Consider the following 14,726-nt stretch of genomic DNA (forward strand, 5'->3'; position numbering starts at 1 on the left):
CTTGCTAAATGTGTTTTCCTATCAGCCTCACTCACTTTGTTCCTTTCTGTTTGGTTTGCAGAGTTTCTTTGAAGGCCAGTCCGCTTCCTGGGACGTGGCAAAGAAAGACACTAACAGAACCAAGAACCGCTATGGAAACATCATTGCATGTAAGTCTTGTATTTAACTTCTAATAAAGTTGCTAGGTGTTAATGCCTTCTTTTGGCTAGTGTCCTTTTAGGAATGAGCTTATTAAAATGGCAAACCATAAAATTGATATGTTATCATATCCTTGCCTGACTCTTCCTAATCTCAGAAAATTTGGAAGAATAATTTCGATTGGACTTGCTGTCAGTGAAATAAAACTAGCCAGCCTATTTACCCATGTTGTTTTACAGACGATCATTCTAGAGTGATCCTGCAACCAATGGAAGACGACCCTTCCTCTGACTACATCAACGCCAACTACATTGACGTAAGTGGCGCAGCCTCCTCCATTGGCGAACGTGTGCGACACGACCGTCCTTCTCTCGTATGTGAGGCCTTCTATGCATGTCTTTGTCAACAATATGAATACAGCTTTTATTTCCCTCCTTCAGTCAAAGTGCTTGTACTCACTGACATTGTTGTGCTTTCTTTCACTCTTGCCTATGATTTGGGCTGTAGATATGGCTGTACAGGGATGTAAGTATCACTGTAGGGGACCTCACCACACCTCATGTTTCCCACTCTCCCTCCTCGTTCACCTCTGGTTACTTCTAACAACATCTGCATGGAAACGCATGAGATGTTCTCCTGTCCCCCCCTCTCTTTTTTGCTTTGATCCTACCATTCTGTTGTTCATCAGCTTCTCTCATTTCACATGTCCTCATGCCCGACGTGTACATCCCTGAACCGTGTGCTACTGTTCTCTATAGGAATGGTTGTTATATTTACAAAATGGTGGTCGCCTGTGTTTTTCTTTTGTTGCCTCCCCTACTGTGCCTGCACCCGGCCAGATCAAATCTGACAGGGATCGTTTAGAGTGTTAGGACCTATTGACTCTATAAAGGAACTTCGTACATAAGCAGCCATTTATAGTAATGTAGAATTCCTACGAAGTAATCAATAATGAAACATTCTTGGCAATTAAAGTACACCGGAGTTGAGCTTCACAAAGCAATACATGCCAATTTGATGGACAGATAGTCCAAGGCACAAGAAGGAAATGTGCTCTCATTGAAAGTTTCTATTAGTGAATGAATGGATACATGAGAACAGCTCTGTGCATATTAGCACATAAAGCCATTGACTTTCATGAAGATAGATCTCATGCAGTCCAAGCTGGGGTTGAGGCACGGTGTGGTATGTAGTAGTCTGCTGTTGTTGCTACACTATATAAAAGTCTTACCCAATGATATTAACATATTGTGATTGTTGAACTTTTCAGGGGTATCAGAGGCCAAGTCATTACATTGCAACTCAAGGTAAGAATAAGTACCCCTCCCACCTCTAAAGAATGATTTGATTCTCATATAGTTATCAGATTGTATTGTATTTAGTTCACATGTTGCATTTATTTGTATTGATTGATTGATGGATATGTGTTGTCCTCTCCAGGGCCTGTCCATGAGACAGTCTATGATTTCTGGAGGATGGTCTGGCAAGAGCAGTCTGCCTGTATCGTCATGGTCACCAACCTCGTGGAAGTTGGACGGGTAGGTGATAGTGTCATATTACTGTCAGATCCAAAAGCACAGGAGGCCAATGTACTATTGGCCCTTGATCAGTCTTCATATATTAATCTTACATACTGTATACCTGGGCATATATTATGTGTATTGATGTGTGTGTAGTATTTAAAGACGTCTTTTGTTTTAAATGAATTAAATACTCATGTTCTTGTAGGTGAAGTGTTACAAGTACTGGCCCGATGATGCTGAGGTCTATGGTGATTTCAAAGTGACGTTTGTGGAAGTGGAGCCCCTTGCTGAATATGTGGTCAGAACGTTCACCTTGGAGAGGGTGAGTCATTCCTTTATCCACTCCTCACGCCTATGTTCAACAGTTTGATCTATAACCGTTAAAGGGGCAATCTGGGATTGGTACATCCACCACTTTGTTGTTGTATGATTGACCCTTAAAATCAACACATATTGCAAATGTGGAATTCAGACTGAACCCAGACCAGTTGTGAACTAATAACCTGTATGTTCACTGTCATCAGAGAGGCTTTAATGAGCTGCGCGAGGTGAAGCAGTTTCATTTCACCGGCTGGCCTGACCACGGAGTGCCCTACCACGCCACGGGCCTCCTCTCCTTCATCCGCCGGGTCAAGATTTCCAACCCCCCCAGCGCTGGGCCCATCGTGGTGCACTGCAGGTAAGCCCCTAACACGTCACTTCCTCTACGCTCTCACAGCCAGATATTCTGAGAAAACAGGTGCTTCAGATGAACTTTTATTTGATCTCTCACATGTGAAGTGTGCACCCGGACTAGCTAGCATGCTTGAATATTATCAACCACAGCTAGCCTACTGTAGATACAATTTCACCGTGCCCCTTGGCAGGATGTGGTTGTTGTGGATGTTGTTGAACAATACACACGCTTGTCAATTTAGTCGTGTGCACAGATCAAGTTTCATGTTTTATTAGTCGTATGTACAGGATACAAATGGTTTACATCGTCCAATGAAATGCTTACTTGCAGGTTCCTTCTGGACAATGCAACAACAATAAGAAATAATACAAGATAAGAATAGGAACATAAAGTAAATGGCTCAGTAGAATAGAATAAGCATCAGTATAATACAGGGAGACACAATTTATAGTCAAATATTTACATGTGTATTTGGGGGGGGGGTTATGGAATGAGCGTCATTGTTGTGTGTACTGTACAATGGTTAGGTATGTAGGCTGTTGAAGTGTAGTGCTGTGCAGCCATGCTCACCTTCCGGTCCTCTCGCTGCCCTCTCTCCCTGGTCAGCGCCGGAGCCGGACGCACAGGCTGTTACATCGTCATCGATATCATGCTGGACATGGCGGAGAGGGAGGGCGTGGTGGACATCTACAACTGTGTGAAGGCTCTGCGCTCCAGACGCATCAACATGGTACAGACTGAGGTGACTACTAGACCCACTGCCACACACCTCACCAATTAACATTAACACCATTCACCATTACTGTCTGTCTGTGCATTTCATGCTACTGTATGTATGGACTGTCTGGAGATGCTGTGCCTTCCCCTTGCTGAGTGTGTGTCTGTGGTCCGGCCACAGGAGCAGTACATCTTCATCCATGACGCCATCCTAGAAGCCTGTCTGTGTGGCGAGACGGCCATCCCTGCCTGCGAGTACAAAGCAGCTTACTACGACATGATCAGGATAGATTCACAGAGCAACTCCTCACACCTCAAAGATGAATTCCAGGTACTGGAGGCCTTCCATATTTATTGGGGCATGAAGTTCTGTTTAACTCCTCAGGCTTTCATGTCTCGTACAACAATAAAAAACGGCAATAAAGACAAGGAAATAGATCATGGCCTAGTCCCAAATGACACCCTATTCCCTATAGAGTCGACTACCAGGGTTCTGGTCAAAAGTAGTACACTCTAAAGGGAATAGGGTGCCATTTGGGACATATCCCATGTCTCCTAACAAACAATGTTCCCTGACTTGTGGTTTCATGTTATTTGTGTTGTTTTCAGACACTGAACTCGGTGACCCCTCAGCCCCAGCCAGAGGACTGCAGCATCGCCCTGCTCCCCAGGAACCACGAGAAGAACCGCTTCATGGACATGCTGCCTCCAGACCGCTGTCTGCCCTTCCTCATCACTATCGACGGGGAGAGCAGTAACTACATCAACGCTGCCCTCATGGATGTAAGTGTCCTCTCCCCTCATGCACGCATAAACATAGTATATAAATGGATATACACATGCATGTACAGTTGATGTCGGAAGTTTACATACCTTAGCCAAATACATTTAAACTCAGTTGTTCACAATTCCTGCCATTTAATCTAATCTTAGTAAAAACGTCCCTGTATTAGGTCAGTTAGTATCACCACTTTATTTTAAGAATGTGAAATGTCAGAATAATAGTAGAGAGAATTATTTATTTCAGCTTTTATTGCTTTCATCACATTCCCAGTGGGTCAGAAGTTTACATGCACTCAATTAGTATTTGGTAGCATTGCCTTTAAATTGTTTAACTTGGGTCAAATGGTTTGGGTAGCTTTCCACAAGCTTCCCACAATAAGTTGGGTGAATTTTGGCCCATTCCTCCTGACAGAGCTGGTGTTACTGAGTCAGGTTTATAGGCCTCCTTGCTTGCACACGCTTTTTCAGTTCTGCCCACAAATTTTCTATGGGATTGAGGTCAGGGCTTTGCGATGGCCACTCCAATACCTTGACTTTGTTGTCCTTAAGCCATTTTGCCACAACTTTGGAAGCATGCTTGGGGTCATTGTCCGTTTGGAAGACCCATTTGTGACCAAGCTTTAACTTCCTGACTGATGTCTTGAGATGTTGCTTCAATATATCCACATAATTTTCCCTCCTCGTGATGCCATCTATTTTGGGAAGTGCACCAGTCCCTCCTGCAGCAAGGCACCCCCACAACATGATGCTGCCACCCCCGTGCTTTACGGTTGGGATGGTGTTCTTCGGCTTGCAGGCCTCCCCCTTTTTCCTCCAAACATAATAGTCAATATGGCCAAACAGTTCTATCTTTGCTTCATCAGACCAGAGGACATTTCTCCAGAAAGCACGATCTTTGTCCCCATGTGCAGTTACAAACCGTAGTCTGGCTTTTTTTATGGCGGTTTTGGAGTAGTGGCTTCATCCTTACTGAGCGGCCTTTCATGTTATGTTGATTTAGGACTCGTTTTATTGTGGATATAGCTACTTTTGTACCGTTTTCCTCCAGTATCTTCACAAGGTCCTTTGCTGCTGTTCTGGGATTTATTTGTACTTTTCGCACCAAAGTACGTTCATCTCTAGGACAGAACGCGTCTCCTTCCTGAGCAGTATGACGGCTGCGTGGTCCTATGGTGTTTATACTTGCATACTATTGTTTGTACAGATGAACGTGGTACCGTCAGGCATTTGGAAAATCCTCCCAAGGATGAACCAGACTTGTGGAGGTCTACAATTCTTTTTTCTGAGGTCTTGTCTGATTTCTTTAGATTTTGAAGGTAGGCCTTGAAATACATCCACAGGTACATCTCCAATTGACTCAAACTATGTCAATTAGCCTATCAGAAGCTTCTATAGCCATGACATTATTTTCTGTTCTTTTCCAAGCTGTTTCAAGGCAGAGTCAACTAAGTGTATGTAAACTTCTAACCCATTGGAATTGTGATACAGGAATTATAAGTGAAATAATCTGTCTGTGAACAATTGTTGGAAAAATGACTTGTGTCATGCACAAAGTAGATGTCCTAACCGACTTGCCAAAACTATAGTTTGTTAACAAGACATTTGTGGAGTGGTTGAAAAACAAGTTTTAATGACTCCAACCTAACTGGATGTAAACTTCCGACTTCAACTGTATGCACACACACACACACACTCACTCGACTTACTAAGTGAACTAGATGTTGTCTGAATGTGTAGTAGCGACAGAAAGCTAGAGACAAATCCAGGTGTATACTGTTCTGTTTTCTGTACTCTTTTGGAAAATGTAGAAGGACTGATATTCATTGTATCTTTAATGTGTGCTCAAGGCTTTTAGTTATTTTTTGGCTATCCTTCTATTATTTTCTAGTAGTGATGTTAATGAAAATAACACACAAAAAATTGCTACATTTTTATACATTTCAAAAAAACAATTTTGGTCATCTAACTCTTCAACTATATCACGCTGACAGTATTCTTCAAGATGGCTATTCATGTGGACCTAAATTACACTTGTTCTTTTAATCATTTGGATTTTCAAATAAATCAGAAGTCCCCCCAATAAGTTTGACCCGTCTGATAGAAGGCCGGGGTAAGTGAAACAAGTGCAGTGTATAAACCACATTTATATTTTATTATTAGTTCAAATAATACTCCAGCTGCTAACTTTACAACAGTTTTCACATCTTACTACAGTTTTCACATATTACAACCGTATCCACATATTACAACCGTATTACAACCGTATCCACATATTACAACCGTATTACAACCGTATCCACATATTACAACCGTATTACAACCGTATCCACATATTACAACCGTATCCTCATATTACACCAGTATGCATCACTATTAGAACTCTTGGATCAGGATTATCTTAGTTTGATATCAGGATCTGTGCCAGAAAGTGAATCCATCTTCTGGGAATATCTTGTCATAGATGTGTACTTGATAGAAGGATGAGAAGCCACCCCATATCTGTACCCTCCTTGCAATACATTGCATATAGCAGAGATAATGTGGTTGGTGACCTTACTAAACATGACCATGCTTTTTTCTTCTGTGTTATACAGTATATTTTATGCAAAGAACTTGCTAGAACTCCAATAGAAATTTGAAATTTGTATCTGAATGAGACAAACCTCTATGAATAAGAACCTATGTCTTGACATAGACCTTGGGAGATGGTATTTCATGTGCACAGAGAGTTTTGACAGATTATGAGCTTTTTTTATTTGGAGGGCAATTTTAAATCACTTCCTCGTACGTTTTACAAACTTTTGGACTTTTTCTAACCAAGCCGTCAGAAGAATACCAGGTAATTTCTGAACTTTTCCCTTCTCAATAATTAAATGCTTCTAACTATACTGGATTTGTTTCATGGCTTAATTAATGTCAGCAGAACTTCATTTAATTGATATAAGGTTACTTACTAGAAGCATGCCCACCCCAAGGATTGCCCTGGTTTTAATTGTGAAAGTTCTCCACATTCCTTGCATGGTCATATATCTACACATTGTTCATTGTGACAGATGTACCATATTTTCTTGAATGTGTTCTCTGTATGTCTGCAGACTCAGTGCTAGGAGATGTTACATGGTTCTCTGTTGACTTTCGTCCACTGTAGAGCTACAGACAGCCAGCAGCCTTCATCGTAACCCAGCACCCTCTGCCCAACACAGTCAAGGACTTCTGGAGGCTGGTGTATGACTACGGCTGCACTTCCCTGGTGATGCTCAACGAGATTGACCTAGCGCAGGTAATAAATACCTGACCACCTCACCCTCCTGCATTCACTGCTGTGGACCCTGATTCCAAATGTCATTGTGCATTTTCGAAATACGGTTCCTAATGTTTGAGTGAAGGTACATGTCATTGCTAAGGTTGTTGTTGTTGTTGTCAATCAGGGCTGCCCTCAGTATTGGCCTGAAGAGGGGACGCTTCGCTACGGTCCTGTCCAAGTTGAATGCATATCCTGCTCCATGGATTGTGACGTCATCAGCCGTCTCTTCAGAATATGTAACCTCACTAGAGTAAGTAGCTAGTATCCCATAATGTATTACCCTTACCTTAACTTGTGTCTGAAGGCCAATTGTGATAGAACCCACAACAATCGATTGTTTACTTTTGCCACAGCCAGGAGCTAGCATAATTAGCATCGTCTGAATTCATGAATGTTGACAGACGGACCGATGTTAGCAAAGCTGCATTGGATGCAGAGACTTCCTCAAAAGCACTTCAAACTAAGTTTGGTAGTGTCGATACTCATGAAGAACCTGTCCATGTTTTCTTCCCCGCGAGAATGTGGTTACTTTTGCTGTAATATCTGAATATTCCAATTCTCTGATAGTTCCATCAAGCCAACGGTGAGTTTGTTCACGTCTGCTAAATCAATCCACATCTGAGTGCCCAATGGAATACAATACAACTTTATTGTCCATGTTACAGCAAACAACAGAGTTTTGAGTGATAAAATTTCAGTGATTATTTCAGTATAATGCGCGTAAACAAAAATCCTGCAAACTCATCCAACCACCAAACTTAGTTGAAAGTGCTTTTGAGAGAGTTTCTGCTTGCAATGCAGCTTTGCTAACATCTAACTGTCTCTTTACATGCTTGAATTTTGACTATGCTAATTATGATAGTGCCTGGCTGTGGATTTTGTCACTATGGGCCTTCAGACACAACTCAAGGTAAGGATACCAGTCAAGGTTATAGTACTTGGATGGTTCGATGAGAATAATGCTATGAAGTTGAGAGTAAGAGCCAAAATGGCTGCCGTTGCTGATGTGTGCTTCTGTGTTCCCCACAGCCTCAGGAGGGCTATCTGATGGTGAGGCAGTTCCAGTACCTGGGCTGGGCAGCCCACAGAGAAGTCCCAGCGTCAAAGCGTTCCTTCCTGAAGCTCATACTGCAGGTGGACAAGTGGCAGGAGGAGTGTGAAGAGGGAGAGGGACGCACAATCATCCACTGCCTGTGAGTGTACACACACCCTCCACCACCACCACCACCACCACTCCCACACACTAACACCTACATGCATGCTTTCAAATACAAATCTGATCATCCCTATTCCACCTGCACCCACCTATTATATTTCACAAGTTTGGCAGTTCAGCAGAAAAGCCACCCAGCCAACCTCACACCTCCACCCTTGTGTTCCTGTGCTGTAGAAACGGAGGCGGGCGCAGTGGGATGTTCTGTGCTATCAGCATTGTGTGTGAGATGATTAAGAGGCAGAATGTGGTGGACGTGTTCCACGCAGTCAAGAGCCTGAGGAACAGCAAGCCCAACATGGTGGACAGCCCGGTAAGACAGGCCAACTAACTGACTCCAGATCAGTCAAACTGAGTTTCAGACCGATGTATCTCTGACTCGTTATGGTGCTAATATATCAGCATAGGCCTACGCCACCTCTCATTTCTGGTGATATTCACTTATGATATTTCCTGGAGAAATCGTGAGAGAAGTCTGTCAATAATATGGAGGTATTAGAGAACAGATAGCAACACCTCACATTAGATTTGTTTTGCAGATTGTGTTTAAATACATTTTAGCCAAGCAGTATTGTCAAAACTATCCAACAATGATAATGTTATGGATCACCGGGAAGTGAACAGAAGAGTCTGTTGAGTATATAAAATAAACTGTTGTGGGCTAACATGAAAGACTCCTCACCTCATCCTTTACGCAGCCTATGCAGCCCTGTGTTAAAGTTACCTCTTAATTTCACTGCCAGAGAATAGATAACATATTTTTATGTTAAGAATTGAAAATGCCTTTCAGTTGTGATTCAACTTGTTATCAGCATGTTATTACTGTATCGTTCATCATATTCTGTTGTACCATGTTAAGCACCACAGCGGTTAATACAATGTGTTTTCTTCTGAACAGGATCAGTACCGCTTCTGCTACGACCTTGCTCTGGAGTTCATCGAGACCTCTTAACCAAGAAGACGGGACGGAACAGAACTCTGGATCTTGGCAACCATTCCACCGCTACAGATAGTGTGGAGGCGGACATCATTAACTAAGCCCATACAGACTGCTATAGATGGTTTGGGATTTTTTTGAGAAATCTTTAATGTTTCTAGTTGTACTGGGAGTATGATGTGAGTGGTTTGTAAATGTCTCCATTGTACAGTACTTCGCCGTATTCAGTGCCACAGAAACAAATGTCGGCCACTAGGCCCCATTTGCTTCAATGTCTTTTGCAGATGTAGTTATTATTTTGTGCAGCCATTGTCGAAAGGGGTAACACTAATGCCAAGGTGTTGCATGCAACAACAAAAAAAAGCAAATTTCTTTTTCTTCTATATTATCAGCATTATTGTCAACGAACAATATATTTCTATAGAAGTCCATCACAAATGTGAAAGAAAAAATATTGCGCTCTATACATGAATAGAAGTGCTAACGTGACATTGGCTTGGTAATGTTTGTATTGTGCTCTGATGGCTGACTCATTTTGGTTTTTATTTTGTAGCAAATCTTAATCATAAGCCAAAGACTTATGTAAATATGTCTATATGGATAAAAGCATATTGTTTGTATTTATTGTTTACTTGTATTATTTTTTGAAAGCTAAAAACAATCATCTTCATTCCATTTTTACCTAGCTATGACTTTAAACCGTAAACATTTATTGTTGTTTTTAAGTATTAGAATCAATTTCAGTAGTATATCTTGTTTTCAATTTTTTCTTATCCTCTATGTGATGTCAGTGGTTTATTTGTGTAAAATAATGCTTGTGAATTCTACCCATGCAGATAGAATATCAGAAGGTCATGTGGTGACTATAAAATAGTTATATTTTTTTCGGATGATCTCTCAACCTGGTATTTTGGAAAAACTAAAGGAACATGGCGGAGAAAAACCAGGAATTCTAATCAGTATTAGATACAGCTTATTAGGATGTAAGCCAACGCAGCAGAGGCAGGTGTGCGGCCAACCATACTGATGTGGGACATGAGTGGACCTCCTGGAGAAAAGGAAGCAAGTCATTATCATGTGCAGTTTAGTCATGTTTCATACATTATTTTGTCTGTAACTGTTGGCTTTATTGGCTGTAATAAAAAAATAAAAACATCTTTGAATAAAATGTCATTGTGTAAGACATCGTTAGTATCATTGCAGGCGAGATGATGTTTAGTTTGGTCATATGTGTGATATGCTAGCTGTTCACAAACGATTCACTTTATTGTTTTAATCTGATCACTACATATTAGATACAGATATATTTGTCTGAAGACACTGTGCTGCCTTTTGTGTTTTCATTTCCACTCTAATCCAGTGCTTTGCAGAACTGCAAGTCACTAAACACTTACACGTGTCATTTTCTGGTGTGATGTGAATCATATGTATTGTGACTGATATATCATTGTTCTGTGGCGTTGTTCTCATAACTACTTAGTGAGTTGTGGTTAGTTGTTTCTGGTTTCCGGCTGCAGTGTGTGTGCTCCTGTAACACCTGCTGCAGCCCTCGTGACTCATAGATGACTGCTGTCTCTCTCTGTGTCACTGAGTTGTTGACTGTAGGGTATAGAGAGACTTCATATTAAAATATAAGCACTGGCACTTGGGTTATACCAAAACCTCGGGTCAACCTTTTGCTGATCCATGGAGAAGATGGCATCTCCTCTCTAGGTTTCCTTTAGTGTTACATAGTCTGGGTCACCCAGGGTCCAAATGGAAAGGATGGCTATGACATTGGAAAAGTTCACCCGCTCTCTTGATGCCAAGTCTCTCCCTAGAGTACTGCAGATACAATCTGGATATTATTTCCAAGGTAAGACTGAAGAAGCCCTTATTTAAGTCCTTTTTCAATGGACTGGAATATAATATAATTTGAGTTTAAAGTAACGGGTCAAGGCGATGCAGTATTTTACTATGCAATTATATAAACATTAGGTATTTCACGTTACAAAATTTTAACTGGAGCTTTGAAAAAAATATTGTTTGGTCAAATGTATACATTTTCATGAATAATATATAAATTCTTAATAAATTAATTATTCATGCTTATTCATGCGTAGCAATTATAGAGTTTACCACCCTTATATTCTTACTTACTTGGATCTGTTACTTACAAGGAGAATAGACCATCGACGACTGTACTTAGGTCCATTCATTGCCAAAAGAATAGATGCATTGAAATGTCTTTCTACCAGGTTCTGTGTATGAGCTGTTTGGAAGAGAGTGGAGTTTCTCCTATGGAGAGCTCCTGAAGATCATTGGGATCAGTGTCACCAGACTCATTGTGGAACTGCAGTCTGAGGGTTCCAAATCTATGACAGTAGATCTATCTCTCGACTATCCAGGTGAGTCCAGAAACATCTAAACTGTACCTTGAACATGAAATCAAAATGTTTTGTTGTCAAATTGTACCTTTATAAAAACTTATGTGGATTTATATATTCAGATTTAAATGTTTTAATAATTGTATTAATTATTGTCCTTCAGCATTTATTTTTTTATTTTATTTAACCTTTATTTAACCATGAAGGGCTCATAGAGATTTGAAATCTCTTTTTCAAGAGTGTCCTGGCCAAGATAAGCCGCGCCAAGTCATTACACAATTAGACAGACAACATGAAAAACTACAAGTAATCTAGTAAAAACTATAGAATTCACAAGAGTATAACAAAATCATAAAACAGCAAATTAAAAACATCGACAGGTCAGGGAATCAGTCTCAAAATTCTCCATCAGTCATTTAAAAACACAATCGGGACAAGTTCTTCCAGTTTAAAACTATTTTGTAAGACGTTCCAAGCCGATGGCTCAGAGTACATACAATCCCTTTTACCAAATTCAGTTGGGACATTTGGGACAGTGAGCAGGATAAAGTCCTGCGAACGAAGAGAGTTCCCACCATATTACCATGTACTGCAGTTTACATTATACATGTAAATGTCCAAACCCCTTCTCGTGTTTGAAAAGGACCTTATCAACATGTGGTTTTGTGCATTGTACCAATTAATACGATGTCATATATTGCTTTACCTGCCTATATATTCAGGACTTTTCAGGATCGTGGCCGACAAGAGGCCATACGCCAGTATACAGGAGATTGTTGACTCAGTGTGTATCAGCCCTGAGTGCCTGGGCCAGCCAGAGTTCCGCTGCCCTGAGGAACTACAGCTGGCTGAGGGGACCATCCAGGCTGAGGAGAGCTTCAGAATCACTGCTCTTAGGACGAAGCACGGAGACAGCCATGTTAACTGTGAGGTCACGCGGAAAGACTCCAAGCACATCTTCACTGTGAAGCTCTCGCACACTGGGGAGTTCTATGAGTGTGCCGACGACCAGTTCTACACCCTTAGGGAGCTGGTGGAATGGAAAATGCCCAAAGGAAGGAAAAGGACAGTGACTTGGGCCAAGTCTTTGCCATCAAAGGAGAAGTGTGTGTCTAAGTTGCCAGAGGACTACAGTGGAGATCTGGTTCTCACACCTGTCTATGAGCTCCAGACTGTGTCCAAGTGTGAGTGTCAAACAGCCCATTAATTTTCTCACTTTACGTCAATGTTATGTGGAATGAAGAACACGATAAAATAAAATCACACAATGATACTCTGTATTTTTCATGTTATAATTACATTTTTCTTATCTTGATTTATTTAAAGAGAACAAATTGTAATACTGACAACTAATGAACATGACAACTACAGTACACTGGTCTTGGGCCATCAACTTTTGGTTTCATAAGCAGACATGAAAATAGAGGATGTTTTGAAGTGTACTAGTCATCGTTCTGGTCAGGGACTCTTTGTAGAACACAAACAAACAAAAAAACTTTTCAAACTAGCATTTAAACAGATCTACTAATGTCCGACCTTCAGAGAGAAATGTTCTGATTTTAAAAATATATAATACTTTATGTATTTTTTTTTTTTGGCAAAACATTTTTTTATAAGAAATGTCTTAAATTAGAAAATTTAGCCTATAGTAGACCATCCTCACTTGTGCTGGAAAACTAAACAGAAATTAAACTAAACATTTTTGTTCACAGTTGGGAAGAATGTTGTTTTCATCCCATCTACCCTTGACATTGAGGTGTTGGACGTAACCGAGGAGAGTGACGGTGCCTGTTTCATGCAGCCTCTGTCACTCCGTGATGTCTTTGCCAAGCCGAGGGAGGTCTTCCCCTTCAGGGCTGAGATCATAGAGCCACCATCACAAGTTCAGGAGGAATTGGGTTTCCTGACGACCTCTAAGCAAGTCATTGTCCACAGTGCCTACCAGACCAAGAGGATCCTAGCGTCTGAGATCCGCAGTGAGGCCCAAAGACGCTTCCTCATTCCAGTGTCTTACAACGGCAGGTTCAAGCGCAGGCCCCGGATGTTCCCCACAGCATATGACCTAGAGGTAGCCAAGAGTGACATGGAGCAGCTCCACGTGGTGGCTACCAGGGCCTTTGAGGCCGACTACGAGGGGCTGTCCTCGGTACTGGTGGGAGACCAGTACCTGGTCCACAAAAGGGAGACCAGCGAGGTGATCTATGGTGGCAGGAGAAAGACGGTGGAGGCCCTGGCCTGTGAGAAGATGGTGGGGAAGAAGTACGAGGCCGTGCTGATCCCCATGTGTCTGGACGGGGGTTTTGTGGAGGTGGTCCACGACAAGAAGCAGTACATGCTCTCAGAGGTCTGCCACAGGTTCTCCCTGCCCTTCAACGTCAAGGTGTCTATGAGGGACCTCTCAGTGATGGAGGACCTCCTGGCTGGGGCCACAGGGCTGCAGCTGGAGGAGGAGATCACTGACCCCTACCTTCTTGTCTCCACCCCGGACCTGGCCCAGTGCTGGGAGGTGCCTGTCAACCGCATCAACATGACCCTGCAGCTCCTGCAGCAGTGGAGCGGCCCAGAGCCGACCCAGGGCAAGGCTGTCTGCTCGGCTGTGGAGGAGATAGGAGAGGACTGCTATTTTACCCTGAGGAGGTACGTCAATGCCAGTGTGCTGCCTCCCCCTCGACCACCCAAGAGACATCAACAGCCCTTAGAAGACACATTGAAACTGCAGCCTCCCAGGCCAAAGAAGCCAGACCCCCCCTCTCCAAAGGTGAGTCAGTCATCCATTATAGTTCATGCATTAATAAATAATAAAATATCTATAACACAACAGCATTAGCTATCAGATTTAAAAAGTTATATTCAATTGATTACTGTATTAATGATTTGTGTTATTATATTGAAGAGCCCACATACAGCCAAACCAGCCATGCCTAGCCCTAGTTCGTCTGATTGTGCAGAACAGAACACCTCTATACCAAGAAATGAAACGTCCATCACAAGTCTGGTTGTAGTGTCTAAACCAGGCCCACAAAAAGGTTTGTCTATGTTTCTATATTCCATCAAAATAGTTTTGTTAAT

The 14,726-nt window shown here is 41.9% G+C and overlaps 2 protein-coding genes across 16 annotated transcripts in view; both read left to right on the top strand.

Annotated features, from left to right (window-relative positions):
* Positions 1 to 10,453, top strand: part of LOC135506026 (receptor-type tyrosine-protein phosphatase kappa-like) — a 168,808-nt gene extending 158,355 nt beyond the window's left edge. For 4 of the 15 annotated variants that reach the window (XM_064925367.1, XM_064925372.1, XM_064925373.1 and 1 more), the window contains 16 exons: positions 62 to 149; positions 378 to 511; positions 646 to 663; positions 1,409 to 1,445; positions 1,579 to 1,676; positions 1,867 to 1,983; positions 2,186 to 2,340; positions 2,944 to 3,079; positions 3,236 to 3,385; positions 3,664 to 3,837; positions 6,659 to 6,676; positions 6,986 to 7,117; positions 7,266 to 7,391; positions 8,171 to 8,334; positions 8,532 to 8,667; positions 9,253 to 10,453. In XM_064925367.1, coding sequence (XP_064781439.1) covers positions 62 to 149; positions 378 to 511; positions 646 to 663; positions 1,409 to 1,445; positions 1,579 to 1,676; positions 1,867 to 1,983; positions 2,186 to 2,340; positions 2,944 to 3,079; positions 3,236 to 3,385; positions 3,664 to 3,837; positions 6,659 to 6,676; positions 6,986 to 7,117; positions 7,266 to 7,391; positions 8,171 to 8,334; positions 8,532 to 8,667; positions 9,253 to 9,306 — 1,737 coding nt within the window. In that variant the 3' untranslated portion in view covers positions 9,307 to 10,453. The remainder of the gene's footprint in view (positions 1 to 61; positions 150 to 377; positions 512 to 645; positions 664 to 1,408; positions 1,446 to 1,578; positions 1,677 to 1,866; positions 1,984 to 2,185; positions 2,341 to 2,943; positions 3,080 to 3,235; positions 3,386 to 3,663; positions 3,838 to 6,658; positions 6,677 to 6,985; positions 7,118 to 7,265; positions 7,392 to 8,170; positions 8,335 to 8,531; positions 8,668 to 9,252) is intronic. The other 11 variants (XM_064925375.1, XM_064925378.1, XM_064925379.1 and 8 more) reach the window with 6 other exon arrangements.
* Positions 10,454 to 10,777: 324 nt separating this feature from the next.
* LOC135506027 (protein THEMIS-like) overlaps positions 10,778 to 14,726 on the top strand; it is an 8,708-nt gene continuing 4,759 nt past the window's right edge. The window contains exons 1-5 of the mRNA XM_064925384.1: positions 10,778 to 11,146; positions 11,529 to 11,678; positions 12,380 to 12,841; positions 13,370 to 14,415; positions 14,551 to 14,683. Coding sequence (XP_064781456.1) covers positions 11,047 to 11,146; positions 11,529 to 11,678; positions 12,380 to 12,841; positions 13,370 to 14,415; positions 14,551 to 14,683 — 1,891 coding nt within the window. The 5' untranslated portion in view covers positions 10,778 to 11,046. The remainder of the gene's footprint in view (positions 11,147 to 11,528; positions 11,679 to 12,379; positions 12,842 to 13,369; positions 14,416 to 14,550; positions 14,684 to 14,726) is intronic.

The sequence above is a fragment of the Oncorhynchus masou genome, chromosome 19, assembly GCF_036934945.1.
Source record: "Oncorhynchus masou masou isolate Uvic2021 chromosome 19, UVic_Omas_1.1, whole genome shotgun sequence".
Lineage (NCBI taxonomy): Eukaryota > Metazoa > Chordata > Actinopteri > Salmoniformes > Salmonidae > Oncorhynchus > Oncorhynchus masou.